We start from the raw sequence: 15494 nt of genomic DNA on the forward strand, positions 1-15494 counted from the left end.
CCTCCGTGAACGTTCTCTCCCGTAAGATTGACCGTCGACCGTCTTAATCGTTATCACACGCACCACTCCAGTTACCTCAGTTTTATTTCAAACACGAACGGGATAATAGCTGCTCTTACCGGAGGTTCCCTCGTGAAACGCGACGGAGGGTCAGATTGGAAAAGTGACCCGTCGCACATTTCGAAGAGCCCTGTCCCTCAGGAAGACGCGCAGGAATAGACAGACGTCTGGCAACGCCGTATCAATAATCGAGCGTGACGGCTGATGGAAAATACGTCGCGTATCGATTGCTGGCTCCTGGAACGGGTTACCGTCGGATAACGAGGTTAACAATAACCAGTCGCGGCGATTCCCGGCTTCAATTTGCACGGCTGACAGCGACGCGGCGATCACGCGAAAATATGCAAATGGAAAAAGTTCCGGCGCTAGAAGTTTCTTCGCTCGCTGGACCGTAGCTGCGGGGAAGCTGGGGGGGGGTAGAAAATGCGCGAACGCGATATATCGATGTGCTTCGCCGTTCCCTCGCATCGCGTTAAACTTCTCGCAAAGTTACCGCGCGAGGGGGGGTTTAGGGGCAATCACGAATTCCTCAAGATTACCGACCGAAAAGAATTTTTCCCCGCTCGCTAATTTGCGTATGCAAAGGCGCGCGGAGGGGGTGAAAAGTTACTAAGTCGATTTAATTGCGCCCAGCATCGAACGACTCGCTGGAAAATATTTCGCGAACAGCCCCGGAGCGAGCGTCCCCCATAAATTGGTGAAACGATCTGGCTGGCTAGGGGGTGCGGTCCTACCACCGCGCCCGGGCGGTGCGGATTCAAGCCTGCACCGTCCAAGTAACGGCCAAGCTGCGTCATTATCGCGGCTAAACGTCGTTATCGCCTCTAATCGGAAGTATTTATTTTGGAGGATCGCTGAGCGACGGCTGCCGCCGCCGACGCCACGCCCGTTATTATTTCACTGCCGCGTGGCGTCGCGTCGCGGCGGAGGCGGCGTGGCTGTAAAAGCAGGGTGCAGCTGCAATAGTCGCCACCGTTTGGCTGTCCGCGGAGTCGCTGCAGCTGCCGGTGCAGCAGCCACGGTTCGATGACCCTCGGCTGGATTGCACCGGCGACGCTCTCGCGCATCGATACGCCTCCATATTTACCCGACAAAAGTAACGTCGAATCGTCTGCTCCTCCCTCCCTTTTTCTACCCGAGAAATTTCCCAGCATGCTCGGAGCGTGTCGGGGACGAGAGCGGGGAGATGCGAAGGCAGGGTGGTGCCCGCGTACCTACGGATATCGCCGCAAACTCCAACGAATCGCTCGAGTTCGGTCTCCCCAACGAGCAACTTTCTTTCACCGGTCGTCGAATTCGCCGGGGAGGTGTTATTCCTCGAATAGAAGGCGCGCTCGATCGATCAACTTTGGTCCAGCGCGGAACAACACGGTGCAGTCTGTAAAATAGCTCTCTGGGAAGCGAGGGGTTGCGCTGTAAAACGGTTTCGCGTGAAAGAAACGTTGCTGGAAATACGATTCCGTGGCACGCAGCGCGAGAACGGATCGCCAACGGAACCCGTAACAAGGGGACAACGCAGCCTGGCCGGCGCTATCGCTTTATCGCGTGTCAACGGGACGTATACTCGGGGAAGTTCACCGAACGTTTGAAAGGTACATCATTTTTTTATAGCCTGACCTATGGGTAGCCGTGTACTTTCATCCCCTTCGGGAGCAAACTTTGTGAATTTCGGTGAAAGCGAGCGAACACCGCGGTTCCGCCAACAGTGCTCGCGTAAAAGAAGAATAAAACGTAACTGTGGAGCATTGTAGTTGAAAAATCTTGTTGCCTTTGAATCGGCCCATTCACCGCCCTCCTCCCTTTTTAACCTCTCCCCACCTCGCCAGCTGGTTAATATCCGAGAGTAAACAAAACCATCGCTGCATTGGCCAGGCGCGGCGGAATCAAATTATTATGATGAAAGACCGGTCGAGCACTCCCGTGCTGCTCGGCACTTTTTAAAATTCATTAGCAAATTAACCCCGCTTCCGCCCTCTGCGAGTGAAAAGTCGACAGGAATACGTCGCGGCAAGTCTCCCAGCACCGTTCCGCGGCAAAATTGCCGGACAACGGAGACTCGGATGAGCTTCGCGACTGGTGTCGCGTAGAGAGTGCCCGCGAATTCGTGTTACCAAGCTTGCACGCGGCCAGCGTCCGCGAAAGTTTCCGAAGAATGTGTCACGAGACCACGACAGTTCATTGACGGCTGACGTGTACATTGGACCTGGATTTATACCTACAAGGGCACACAGGGATTTTGATGAGACTTCGGGTATTCAGAATAGTGAAAAATATTTGATACGTATTTTTTGTTATTGGCAATCCACCGTGCTGAAGGGGTGAAAACATCTGAAGTTGGGAGTCGAAAACATATTTTCTGAAATATCTCGAGAACTATTAAGCGCGGGACAATTTTGTTTCTTTTCGAACGGTGAGTTTTTTAAAGACGAAATCACACACTGCTCGGCTTTTAGAAAATTTCAGAAAATATGTTTTCGACACACACTTTAGGGGCTCCTTTCACCCCTTCAACGTGGATGATTGCCGGTAACAAAAAATACGTGTCAAGTAGTTTTCACTATTCTGCAAATCTGCAGTCGACAGATTCTGCAAATTCGACAGTTCTAACTATTCTTTTCTTTTTTCTTTCTCTTTCTCGTTTTCTTATGTTTTCTTTTGTAATCTCTACAGTGCAATAAAGAATTATTAGTATTATTATTATTATTTTATGTTCCCTTCTTAGTACAAGATACTGTTGACATTAAAATCCCGAGTCAATTAGGAATTTAATAGGGCCAATTAAAGTTGTCTTCCGACTTTAATAGTACCCAGCGTCCTTATCTACTTGTTTAACTCGAGGGATTTAACTGTCCTAATCGAGAGCAACCGATCCATGCACGTTTCTCGGCCGAATCACCTACTTTCCGAAATTTCGCCGGACAGCAGGACTAATCAGTAACTCCCGAGTCTTTTCTGCAACTTCTGAGACGTTAGCCCCGAGAGGAGATGAAACTCTTCTCGTCGGTGCATTGAAACAAACGCGGAGCGCGCTGGCGTTTCGTCAGGAATCACAATAGCTAGCTGGAAATGCAATTTCCAGGGAACTTGCTCCGCTGAATCGTTCCGGGGCTGTTCGGAGCGGACGACGTGTCGCGTCCACTCCTTTCGACTGAGCGTGTTATCGATCGACGAAGTACTGCCCCGACATCGATAACTTTGATTTATGATCGCGGAAGACAGACGCTGTGATAATTATTTAACAGCTTCACGGCGTCCTGCAGGCTCCTCCATGCTAATGGCGTGATCCATATGCAAATTGTTGTTTGACGGGTCCGCTTGGTACCCCAAATACATATGCAGATTTCGTATTGCGCCGCGAAGGATAGAGAGAAGTTATTTAATATACTGTGTGCTCCGATGGCTCACGCGGGATATCGGGAATGAGAAATTGACGGGCTGAAAGCAATCGGCTGCGGACTTTTGTGGAGTGATGCCGCGTATCAGACATCGATATCGAGCATCGCGAGGAGACGCGCCAACAGCGACAAGAATGTCGTCAGCGACGGCATTCAGAGAGCCCGCCCCGTTATCAAAGGTGACCAATTACTCAAGCGCCGATTCCAACAGAATTTCTGGCTGCACGCGCTCGATTATTGCTGCCGGCAGCAATTTACTTAAACGACATCTCGTTGCGATGCATCCTGCAAGATGCACGCTCAGCACCAGCCCTGCCGCGCCCCCGCGGCGACTTTCCTCGGTCCAACGAGCGTTTTCGCGGAGCAGGAAGACTGCCTCGGCTTTCTGGCCTCGTGTTTTGTCGAGTCTGGCAAACTCAAGTCTGCGGAATTGGGCTGACGCTGTATATCGATCGGTAGCGTCACTTCGGGGCGGCGAACAAACAGATAAAAGAGTTACCAGACTGCATATCTCTCGAGCGAAAGGGACAAGGAAATGTCCCCTCTGATTCTGTGGCCTAGAGACTTACAGATTCGAATTAGGAAGCTCGATCTAATAAACTCGCGGTTGGATTTCCAGCAAGGATTCTCGGGAAAGTGGGTATCGCGACCGGTGTCGTCGTTGGGAAAAATAGGCGCCCACCGTGCCGGGATTCTATTGGTGCACGTCCATCAGATAAGTAGTTCGTGGAAACTGTCCAAACAGCTAGCGTGGAATATAAATGAGGCATAGCTAATTCAACGGAAGTCACCGGTGCAAACAGCGATACGCCCTCCCGATACGATGTCGAGAGATTCGTTATCAAATATAGGCAAGCCCCGCAACAATACATGAGCCTGACCAGAATGCGGGGCTCGAGTGCGCCGGCCTCTATTATCGAGTCCAAGTTAGCGATTCACTCAAAGGGCCAGTTAACCCCTTTCCGTCGATCCTCAGACCGAGCGAAGTTGCCGAGTGAACGCGTCCTGTTCCCTCGGGAGGAGGGCAACTATCTCTAACGTCCCCTACCTTCCCCACGAATCCAGCTGAAACCAGCGAATGCACCGACGGCACTAAGGGCACGTTGCAACGTTTGTGTGCTCAAACGAAAATGGAAGTTTCCCAGGGAACTTGGGAATTATTTGCGATCTCGCGCAGTTATCTCCGCTCCGGGAGGTGGCGACGAGCAATCTCGGGACATTAAGACGAGTTCGGAATGACTGATGCACGAAGATTCCGTGCGAGGGACGCGAAGCAGGGGAAGGTGATCGAATTCTGATAAGAAAATCGCAGTCGACACGGTGTTTGAGGAACCATAGAGCTCACTTCTGGCCTCGTTTCGCTTTTCCCGAAACCTGAACGCGATAAGACGATAGGCCAGCCCCGTTCGCGTGACAAACGAGAGCCCGAGGAATCAATAGATCGCGGGAGCACTCGCGTTTTCGCTGGCAGCGTAACGATACCGATACAGCCTCGGTGCTCTTACGCGAGAATCGATATCCTGAGGCTCGATGCACAGATGTATACGCCTTCATTGCTGAGATACACCGCGACGGTCTTATCTTTAATGCGCTTTTTCCCTCCGTTTTTCTCGCCCTTAAATCACCGCGGGATAAGCCCGCGAGGAAATGTCCCGAGACTAGCTCGCGCGAACATTAACTCTCCTTGGTGTAGTGGAATTCGACCGTTTAAATCGACTATCTTCTGAGGAATATTCCCAGCTTGAATTACCGGCGTGTAATTTTTAAGACGGAAGACACAGATTCAAGAACAATTCATTTTCTGTCCCCCACTTTATCAGTTCTACCTTCAATGCCGAGGATTCATGAGAACGTCGTCCTTCTAAATTCCATATTTAAGGGTTAATTAAGGGTTAAATTTGAATCGAGACTTTGCTGTTGGACGTGGACACGGGATGAAGCTCGTGAAACGCCACGAAGGGTGGATACAAGAGTTGCGGCCGGTAGTTGGCCAATTGGATTTCGACCGGTCGGTGGCTGCTGTCCTGTGAAAACTACAGGAAACTTAATTAGCCGAAGTGGCCGGTAACAAGGGAGAAAGCGATTACTCGTCGCGTTAAATCCCGTTGATCAGTCTAGGCAGTGTCGTCAATTTAGGGGCGACTGTACGCGTTCACGTGCGTTTACACCGCGCACCTTTTGCGCCCGGTCGCGCCGAGACGCCCCGCGACGGCCCGAAAATAGATATCGATCGGGCATTGTTGCTGCGACCAACCCTCGTTTTGTTTCCACCGACTACCCCACGCGACCCGACGCGTCTCCTCCGACGGGAGATGACGATCCGTTCGAGAGGCTCGTCGAACAGGAAATTACAGCTCAAGATGCCGCGATAACTGTCGCTGCATTGATTCCGCAGGCCTAAGATCCACGGCGCTGCTAATTTGGAGCAGCTCCTCGTAACAGCTGGTTACATCTATCGCATAAGCCTGCCAATGACTTCGCAATAGACGGAGCATGATTTAGCAGCGATGTAGCAACAGAAACATCCACGAACTTGTGAAATAGTGGAGTAAGGTGCATGTATCAAAGCCTGTTATCTGAAGAAGCGAGAGCAAACAACCTCAAACACAGGGTTGAGAATACTTCAAGTTCAATCGCGAAAGTTTCACCGTGGCTCGCTTCGGATGGAATTGTAAGACAAGTGCCTCTTGAAACGGGAAGTCGGTTTATCCAAGACTCTGGTCCGATTTCGATCGAGGAGCTGCGATTCCAAAGTAACTGGGTTCCTACCAGCAGCTGCTCGAGTCCTTGGGCGTTCCAGCGGAGTGTTAATGCTGGAGACATGCCTCTCTAATAGATTCGAGATTTTAATAAACGCCCTGCGACGAAACTGTCGTGGCATCTGTCAGGGAGGCCGTTAACCGTAGAATCCACTTGACCCCGTGTCATTCCCTTTTACTGGTATTTCACTTCAACTGTCTTGGCCCCTCTTCCTCCTCCTGCAGTTTGCTAAGAAACGAATACCGAAGATTTCGCAGAAATTGCACGACACTTAGTCAGCCAGCAACGGATTTAATGAAACAGTCGAGGATGTCCTTGTTTTGTTTCTTTTTTTTTTTTCACAGAAAATCTGAGCTCAGGTACAAACCTCCACCGTTTCGTTCAACAATTGCGGTGGAATGTAATATCCTCTCGAGCAGAAATACCCAGAATCGCGAGCTTAACTATTACAATTACTCAGGGGTCAGTCACCCGGGGAAACTAAAGGAAAATGTAATTATTCAGGCCAGGCGGAGGCAAAGGGGAACGTTATTTCCTGCTCCCTATCGATTTTCCAGCGAAACCGGAGGCCTCCGTACAAAGGAACAAATCAATTTTCAAAGCGCCCACCTCTGTTCTCGCAGTCCTTTAAAATTCGTTCGTTTGTGTCACGCGCGATTCCGCGGGCCGGTTGAATTTTACTCAGCACGCGAGGAAAATATTTAACGCCGGCGAGGAGCTACGCGAACCGAGGTTAATCATCACAATTAGTCCGAGCCCAGTCACCTACGAAGACCGAAGGAAATTTAATTATTCGCGTCGGCCGGTAACAAGGCAGGAAATGACTGCTCTCGCTACTAAGCGGCGTTGATTTAGAACCGAAGCTCACGAGTGCCCTGCACGGGGCACGTGCAAGCACCCTCCTTCAATCTGTATCGATCCTCCGAGTGCCCGGTGCTGCGTGAAAACTTCGAAAATCTAGTTTCCGACCTAGCTGTCAAGGGCCGACATTATCGTGCTTTGACGAGAAGCCGAGATAGTCGGGGCGTAACTATCGCAATCAACGCGCAGCCAATTGCGGAGGTATAATCGATCGAGAACACACAAGTATAACAGAGCTGAAAGTTAAACTCGACAACCGACTGGGCGGCTATTAATTTCGAGGACACACGGAGCCTCGCACTGATCGATCAGACCGATTTTGATTGGCGTCAGTCTGATGACAATTACTCCTGTGACACTGGCAGACGAGGATTGACTGCCGGCGAACCCCTCTCCCAGCCCAGGGCCGTTTTATGCAAATTTTACACTATCTTCGACGCCGCGTCGAGCTTGAAATTGACTTCGGAACTAGGAGCCGAGGATGAAACGTTCGTGAACAACGTTTCGAGAACTTCTTTGAATCCCCGATGAATGTTTTCGGGCTCGCTTTGACCGAGTTCGGGTAAAGAGGATTTTCGAGTATTATGAGATAGCATTTAGACAGCGAGGTAACTTGGGACATCTCTCGATTGCTTAATCTCTGGGAACAGGATCTCTAAATATCTTCGAAGTGCCCTTCTGACGTTCTTCGGGTAATCAATGTTCGACCGTCCAGAAAACCCGTTCTCCAGCAATTTCGAAGTTTCCCGACGCCGGACTCCCACGACCATTCGATACCGCTGTCAAGAGGGACACGTTTTTAAGGACACTCGAATCGTTAGCGGGCAAGTTCCTCCGGTGGAACCTAATGAGCGAAAGCGCGTCTTCGTTACAGTGCCGCGACTGATAACGACGGGGGTAACGCGACCCTGTAACACTATCTTAAGAACGAGCACCGCGGACGTCCCTTCGGATCCTGATGACGCAATATTTCCTTGTCCAACCGAAAAGGATTACGCGGATGATGTGGCGTAATTGCTCGGCCAAGTTACTCGAGTTAATTGACAGTGATAAAAGAAGAAATTAAGCAGAAGCTCAGACGCCCCTCAGCGAAAAGCTCGTCAGCCACTTGAAGGCAGTAAAAGATTGTTGCAGAGGAAATCTATTCCCAGCCAGCTGCATGGTTTATCCTAATCTCGCCCATCTTATCCTAGTGATCCAATCAACAAAAGGACCAGCGGCATAAAATTTTAGAAACGAGACAGCCGAACCGATTCTCGCGCAGGGATCCTTAAAAAAAATCGCGTCAATTAATCGCAGGGAGCTCTCCATTATCAGGCATCCAATTCCAATTCAACTGCTTTCGACCAGCCAATTGCCCCTCTCTCTCTCTATCTCTCTCTCCTCGCTCCTCCGAGATCCTTTAAAAGTCGCGTGATTAAACGCGGCAAGCCGGTGCAAGCAGTTGGATATCTAATTAAACTGCTTCTAACCAGCCAATTGCCCGGCACGATCAGTAGCTGTTCGTTCTTTGGTGGGAAACGGGCGAGAATAATCGAAGCGTTGCGAGTCTTCTACGCTTCGATTCCCGGTTAAATATCGCGAGCTCCAACTTAATTGGAAGAAACGAAGGGAGCAACGAAGGGTCGAGCCCCTCTTGTTTCCCTGCGCAGCCGTAACGAGGCGAGAGTTAGCTTCCCTCTTGCAGCATCGGCAACCTCTTCAATTACACCTGTCCCGGAATGCTCGATTTGATTGGGCCATTCGATAACGGACACCAATCACCGGCATTCGTTGTTTCTTTCGCTTCGACTTCTGGGGAGGATAAGGCATCGTGCTCGAAATCTTTCGCGCTCACTTCAACGGCAGGCTCGTCGCAAAGAAATTATCCAGACAAGCTAATATGTTCGTTCTTTCAACGTATTTGTACACTGCTCCAAGCAAATGAATCCAGTGGGAACGCAATCCCGGATTCCAAAGTCGAAACGCTGCGGACTCCGGCTTTGAAACAGATTGCACGTTCAAGCTGCGTATCGATTTCCCTTCACGACCAGTCTTTCGATTACAGTTTGCCGAATAACGAATGAAAGAGTTATGCCCCTTTTTACCGAGGAAAGATTCTCGGGGGGGGCTCGCTCCACAACCGAGGGTAGAAAAATTATTACTTCTCAGCGTAATCGATCAACAGCTCGCCCCGATCCCGAAGATTTCAATTTTCGATTAAACTTCGGTTAATCTTTCCGCCGTCGACGTCGCCCGATCACTGTCGCGAGCACGACCCCCCCTCTTCTGCTCCGATGATTAACATTCCCTCCCCGTAATTCCATCAACTTCCAATTCCTGATTCCCCGCCAGAAGAAAGTAATTCGTCGGAGCCTGCCCCGCTACCTCCCCCGGGGCACAGATAATATTCGACAGGTTGTCGCGTGACACTCAAATATTTACTAATCAATCGGACTCCTTCCGAAGAATGATCGATAGGACAAATATGGCCGGTGACCGTGGAATGGATTTTTCTCTTGGCAGAGAGTCAGCCAACGTTTAATTACTGTTTTTCTCCGGGAACCGTATGAAACGACAATATTTGCACGGGCAGGGGGGGTGCTCCTTTCGCTGGGGCTTCCGCGTGTTTGTGAAAGAAGGGGAATCCTCTGGCAATACAAACGACGGCTGACCGTGATTCCGTGCTGCCGCTGGTCCAGGCGAGAGTCAATCTCGCCGCGCTGCTGCAGCTCGTAAATCCCTATAAAGTCGAAAGCCCCTGTCCCGTGGAGAACGGCCGCGATTCGAAGGAGGTGTTTCCTTTGAAAAGGAGGCCGTGTAAATAATGGTCGAGCGCCGCCGCCGACGCCACCGTTGCTCCAGCAATCGCTCCTCTTATGGCTCTTCTGGGACGTCATTCCTCCGTGACCAGACCTGCCACTTGCCACATCCATTAACCCATTGCCGCTCGTTTCCTCTCCCAGAGGCTGGCACGAAGCCGCGATTCAATCCACCTGGTGCGCTTCCATTCTTCTCCCTCGCCATCGTCAACTTTATCTCGTTCGCCGCGCCGCTCCGATGATTCCTCGCGAGCCTCAGGGTGGCCCAAGTGATCGGGTGTCGGTCGCTGCGTCCGTTCCCAACAGCCCGGCCGTAAAGTAAACGGCGGAACGTTCCCGCGGAACACCGGGCCACCGTAACTTCGACATCCGAGCGTTTACAGCGGCAGAAAACGCGGTTGGCACGATGCTATCCGCTGGAGTTTAGTACAGTGGCTTATCGTCCGAGCTGCGGACCGCAGCGCGTTAACCGGGGCCATTTCTCGCGGCTCAACATTTTTTTGCTGGCGTGCCCGGTCGAGCAGGATCATAACGGCGCTAGTAAACGGCTGGAAGTTTTCTACAGGTGTTTATCGATCACCGCGACCAGCCAGCCGAAAACTTTCGGCTCTTTTAATTCGCGGAATCCGATACAGCAAATAGACCACGGCGGTATTAATCCAATCCATTCGATTGCAGGAGAATTTCACCCTTTGTTCGGCCCAAGCCAGATTTCCATTCAATACCCCGGGAAATGTAATTCCTGGTAAAAGGGGAAAACTTTTATGAAATCCTATCAGGATTCTCTTAGAGTCCTGGGACGGGGAAATCCAGATCCCTCTGATATCCTTGTTCTGCTCCTAAAACTAATCCTAACCGGTCCTCGCCGAGTCGCTCCGAAAGGGTTGTAAACGTGGCCGGGGTGGGAAAATGGAATGACCAGCGGGAGTTTCTCAGAGGTGTCCTGAATTCTGCACGCAAACCTCGCGCACTTTACTGCCTGGGTCACGGCGATGCGAGCGATGATTCCGAGACACTACACGTGTCCCATCTGCGCGAAATAACAAATGACGAGCTGCTGCAGCGGCGGAGCTAAGGGACCGAATTGCCTCCGAAGACTCGAGGAAGATACGTGCACGGGAGAAATAGACGGATTCGAGGTGTGCAGAGTGAGCTCAGCCGTGAATCCCTAGAGAAAGCAGCGGCTGCCTGGCCACACAGCCTTGCATTCCACTTACGCGCAGCAAAAATTGGCCGGTTAGCCTGCGATTATTGATCGGATACCGAAGCTTTCGTCGGCCGTGAAAAGTGGGCGTTGGCTGTTGCGTGACAAGAGAGTCACCGGCTGAAAGAGGAGAACGTCGATGCGGAGGATCGATTCGAGGTCGTCGAACGACCGGGGATCACGCTCCAAACCGATCCACAATGGGGTGGCGCGCTTTGAATTACTATTCGAGACCAGCCCGGTCCTCGAAAGGGAAGGAAAGGTGAACAGAACGGCGAACAGTCGCCAATACCGGCGTTCGCGTTATTTTAATCGTTCCCGCCACATTCCAAATGGATTTTCCGTGTCGGGTCAGTTTACCGGTCGTTAGCTCGCGACTACCGCCCGCTACTTCTCCGTTTCTTCCGTTCCCGGTCGCGACACACGAGTGCCTTTTCTCCGGGGGATGCAAATTACAGCGGTGCCGAGCAACCTGGCAATTCTTAGTTTACGCCAGCGTCATTATTGAAACGCGCAATCGAGCTTTCGCGTTATCCTCTCGTGGTCGGATTGTTTTCATCGCCCACGCGATTCAAGAGTCGAGTTAACGAGCCGTCACCGCTGAATATTCCGTACCGAAGGACCTGGCGAAGGAATCGCCCAGCGAGATTATCGATTCCCATCCAGCTGCACGCTTCGCAGTTAGCGCGAAGGGACTGCGCGCCCTTTGTCGATCGAGCGGGGGAGGTTCGCGGCGCGAATCGCTACCGGCGAGAATTCCTCGCGCCTACTCGGTCCAACCCTCCTGAAAATTGCTGCCGAGCTTCGCCTGGCAATTAAATTATGCTGCCACGCTCGTGAATTACAACCGCCCAGCGAATCAAAGCGAACCGTTGCCCGCAAAAAGTTCCTACGGAAAAACAGTTAGCCGAGGTAACTGCGCGGTATTCGATTTCCCCGGGCGCTACACCCTTGTCACGGGAATACCGGAATTTCATTTCCCATAGAATAAATTCAGAAAATTCCGACGGTGTTCGTGTATCACGCCTGCCCGAACTGTTCATCCCCCATTACACTCGCGCTCGGTATGCACACGGGCATCGGATCTCGGTGTTCTTTCTGCGCGAAATATATCCGCCGCCCCTGTCCGGTGGTCCCAGACATCTGTTCGGTGCTCGAACACTTTCATCTGCCTCGGATAATTTAAGCAATTCAACGCAATGCCGTCCTGCTTGCCGTCGGGCAGACCTGGCCAGCGAATCGCGGCGTGACCGAGGGTCATTGAAATCCCACGTTCCCGCTGATGCCACTGACTGGGACAAGTCCGCGAGAGATTGCTCGCCGCTATAATTATCGTCCGCGTGACGCTGGCCAGAAGTTTTTGCCCGTGTCAACTCGTAAATTGCAAATGTCATCGACAGACTGTCGAACGTACAAGGGCTGACACTAACGATTCGGGCGACTCTTCGAATCGAGTCCCATAGCGATCCACCTGACCTCAAATTTTGCGCTCGTCGATGCGCGGCTAGCTGGAGGCGTGCATCTGTTGCTTCGTCGTCGCGCGGATAGATTTTTCGCATCGCGCGGAGTCCTATCGACCGGTGAATTTTAATTCGATAACTAACTCGCCGCATGAATATAACGCGCCGAGGCATCGCGCAAACAACCATGAACGGAGGTTTAATCGAATAATCCCAGGCGGTTGGTAAATTTTAACGCGCTCCAGTTTATAACAACACACGTATACGACAGCTGGCCAATTAGATTTCCTCCGTCCTTTGTACATATTCGGCCGCGGATTTTGTTGAATTCCGCGGGCAAGTTCTGTGTACTCTAATACCCCGAGACGCTTCTGCGGCGACCGAGTGGACGAGAGTGCAGGTGGCATCGTGCAGGAACAGTTTCCACGAGTACGAGAAAATTTCCAGAAGATCTATCGACGCGGTAGAACGTGGAAGCAGCTCGTAAATGAACGTGGATGTTTCCAGGTGGAAATCCACGATGAGAGAAAAATATCTTGCCTCGTGTGTGACTTTAATCTCGCGAGACAGTTATTTCATTCTTCTATTATTCTTGAATTACTTTGGCATTAGTTTCGCGAAATTAGACACTCGCGAGACAAGTTTCGTGATATACTTTCGAAAATCTCGTCCCTCGCGACTATTTCCATTAATTCTGAGATGTTTGTCTTATGATAGAAAAGACTCGCGTAAAATCCAGTATGGGATTGGCCAGGCGTGCGAGGCTCGATAACAAATTAATTATAGTTCGACCGGATGAACATGTATTTAGTCTATAGACGCTGGTGATCGAGGTAATTACAAGCGAAATTCGGGCCTGTGCTATATAAGCATGTAACACGAATGTAATAACCAAGGAGACAATGCGTGGTCTGGCGTCGAGGTAGGGGCGAAGGGGAGACAATCGCGTAATTGTAGCACATTGATCCGTCGAGAAGATGGCCTGGAGTATATTGGTGACCGGTCTCGAGGCCCCGGCGAACGGCTCGCCGAGCCGCGATTGATTGCTTGCGATCAGATTATGGCAATTAATGGCTCGAGTGCTATGGATCACCCCCGCTCGCTTGTAAATTAGTTCCGATTCCGAGTCGGGGGGGCTAGAAACTCCCGGAATTCAACTTATCGCCGCAAGTACGTGGACGCGAACGGTATATCGAGGCTGCATCTCCTACATAATCCATACGCCACACGATGTACGTGTCGGGGCACGAACGAGTTTCCCAGCTAGCCTTCGTAGCCTTGCTGCACGACCAGGCTCAACGAGAATACCGGAACAAATATTCCAGGCACGGGGCGCACCGAATTTCCCTGGAATATTTTAGGTATACTTGGCTCTTGGTCGGGGCTGCCTGGACCCCACGATAGTTTTCATATTTCCCAGTCTCGGAATTTTCACGCGGCCACTTTCCATCCCGTCTTCCTCGGACGGACGCGCTTGTCTTTCAACGATGTTACGAGGAACTTTGCACTTCTCGATACGCGAAGATGAATTGTTCCGGGGACCGAAGCGCGAGTGACCAATTTGTTCACGCTGGCGGAGAGAGTGGAACAAGCGCGGCGGTCTTATTGCCAGTTTGAAGAGAGTGGTCGATAGATAATTAAAGGAACGACTTGAATCGGTGTTTAAAAAACTTGAGGGAGCAGAGTGGAATTTCCCAGGGGGAATCGGGGCTGCGGGAAGTTGACGTAGGTGCCCTTATTCCACGTATCTCGTAACCGGAGCTTCTAACGCTATTCGCGCGGTCAGGTAATGGGTTAAGTGGAGTTTACTTACAACGTCGATGAGCTGGGAGAGGCGTAGTCCCATTTTGACAGTGAGGCGATCGCTGTTGTTGCCAACAGGGCGGATGAGGCGGTTGTAGTTCGACAGCAGGTCGTCGTAGAGACGCTTCGCTTCCGGATTGGCCGAGGCACCCGGAAACGGGGCAACAAGACAGGAAATGGCCGTCGCCATCGCCAGCAATCCGCCCAGCCTAGACCACCATCGCCACCAGCCTTTCCCACCGTCGTTCGACCAAGCATCCCTAAGCATCGTACGCCTTGTCCACCCCTGAAACCATATATTTCACTGTTAAGCTTCACTTAAACGTCCGATCTCGTCGCACTGGCTGCTGCTATAATTCTGGGGAGAATGATTCAAGCGCAGATTCGATCGATACATTTACTAGTCGAAGCGACCACTACTGAAACCAATATTGAAAAGAATGCACCCGCGAGAAAGCATTATGGCATGCATAGTCTGTGTCTGACTAGAAACGATCCGTTTCCACTTGCGCTCTCTTACCTCGCTCGCCTTCCATCGTGCTTTCTTCCGTTCTAATCATTCGTCGCTGTATCCTACCATAACTTTCAATACTTATAAGGGGATCTTCAGGTTTGGTAAATTCAGAAAATTTGGATACTTAGTGGAATATATACTGGATAAAGCCCGACTCGCGTACAAGAGAAAAACAAAGGAAAAATAACAATACTTAAAAATTTGTTTAGTCGGTTTAAACAGCATAAACTCATACGCAGCGTAGTTGCAAAAGTTTTTCAAGTGCCTTGTTAAAGGAACAGGTTGATCCGAATAGGATAATCATTTTTCCTCATTTCATCCTCATCTCCTCCCTTGAACCCAGACCGAGCCACATCGAGAATTAACAGAGGAGTGACATTTGAAACGAAACGTGACATTGTTCTGGTTAGTAACATGATCGAACAAGCTGAACCTCGTGGAATTCGTCTACGCGAAGCGTCGAGGACGCGCATAGTCGACATGTGCTTGTCGGTATCTCATAATGCTTTCACGTTAACTTCTCGAGCGAATCATGGTACATGGTAAGGTGTAAGTTGCTTGCCAGACGGAGTCATTTACTAGCCGTGGAGAAGAGCGTAACCAGCCATAAAGGAGGGCTTGAACGGCATTGTTGTG

At 50.9% G+C, this 15494-nt stretch overlaps 1 protein-coding gene across 1 annotated transcript in view; it reads right to left on the reverse strand.

The window, feature by feature from the left end:
- Positions 1 to 15494, reverse strand: part of Nachralpha1 (nicotinic acetylcholine receptor alpha1) — a 110328-nt gene that overhangs the window by 54033 nt on the left and 40801 nt on the right. The window contains exon 2 of the mRNA XM_076826058.1: positions 14355 to 14630. Within this exon, the coding sequence (XP_076682173.1) occupies positions 14355 to 14612 (258 nt within the window). The 5' untranslated portion in view covers positions 14613 to 14630. The remainder of the gene's footprint in view (positions 1 to 14354; positions 14631 to 15494) is intronic.

Source organism: Andrena cerasifolii, chromosome 14 (genome assembly GCF_050908995.1).
Source record: "Andrena cerasifolii isolate SP2316 chromosome 14, iyAndCera1_principal, whole genome shotgun sequence".
Classification (NCBI taxonomy): Eukaryota; Metazoa; Arthropoda; class Insecta; order Hymenoptera; family Andrenidae; genus Andrena; species Andrena cerasifolii.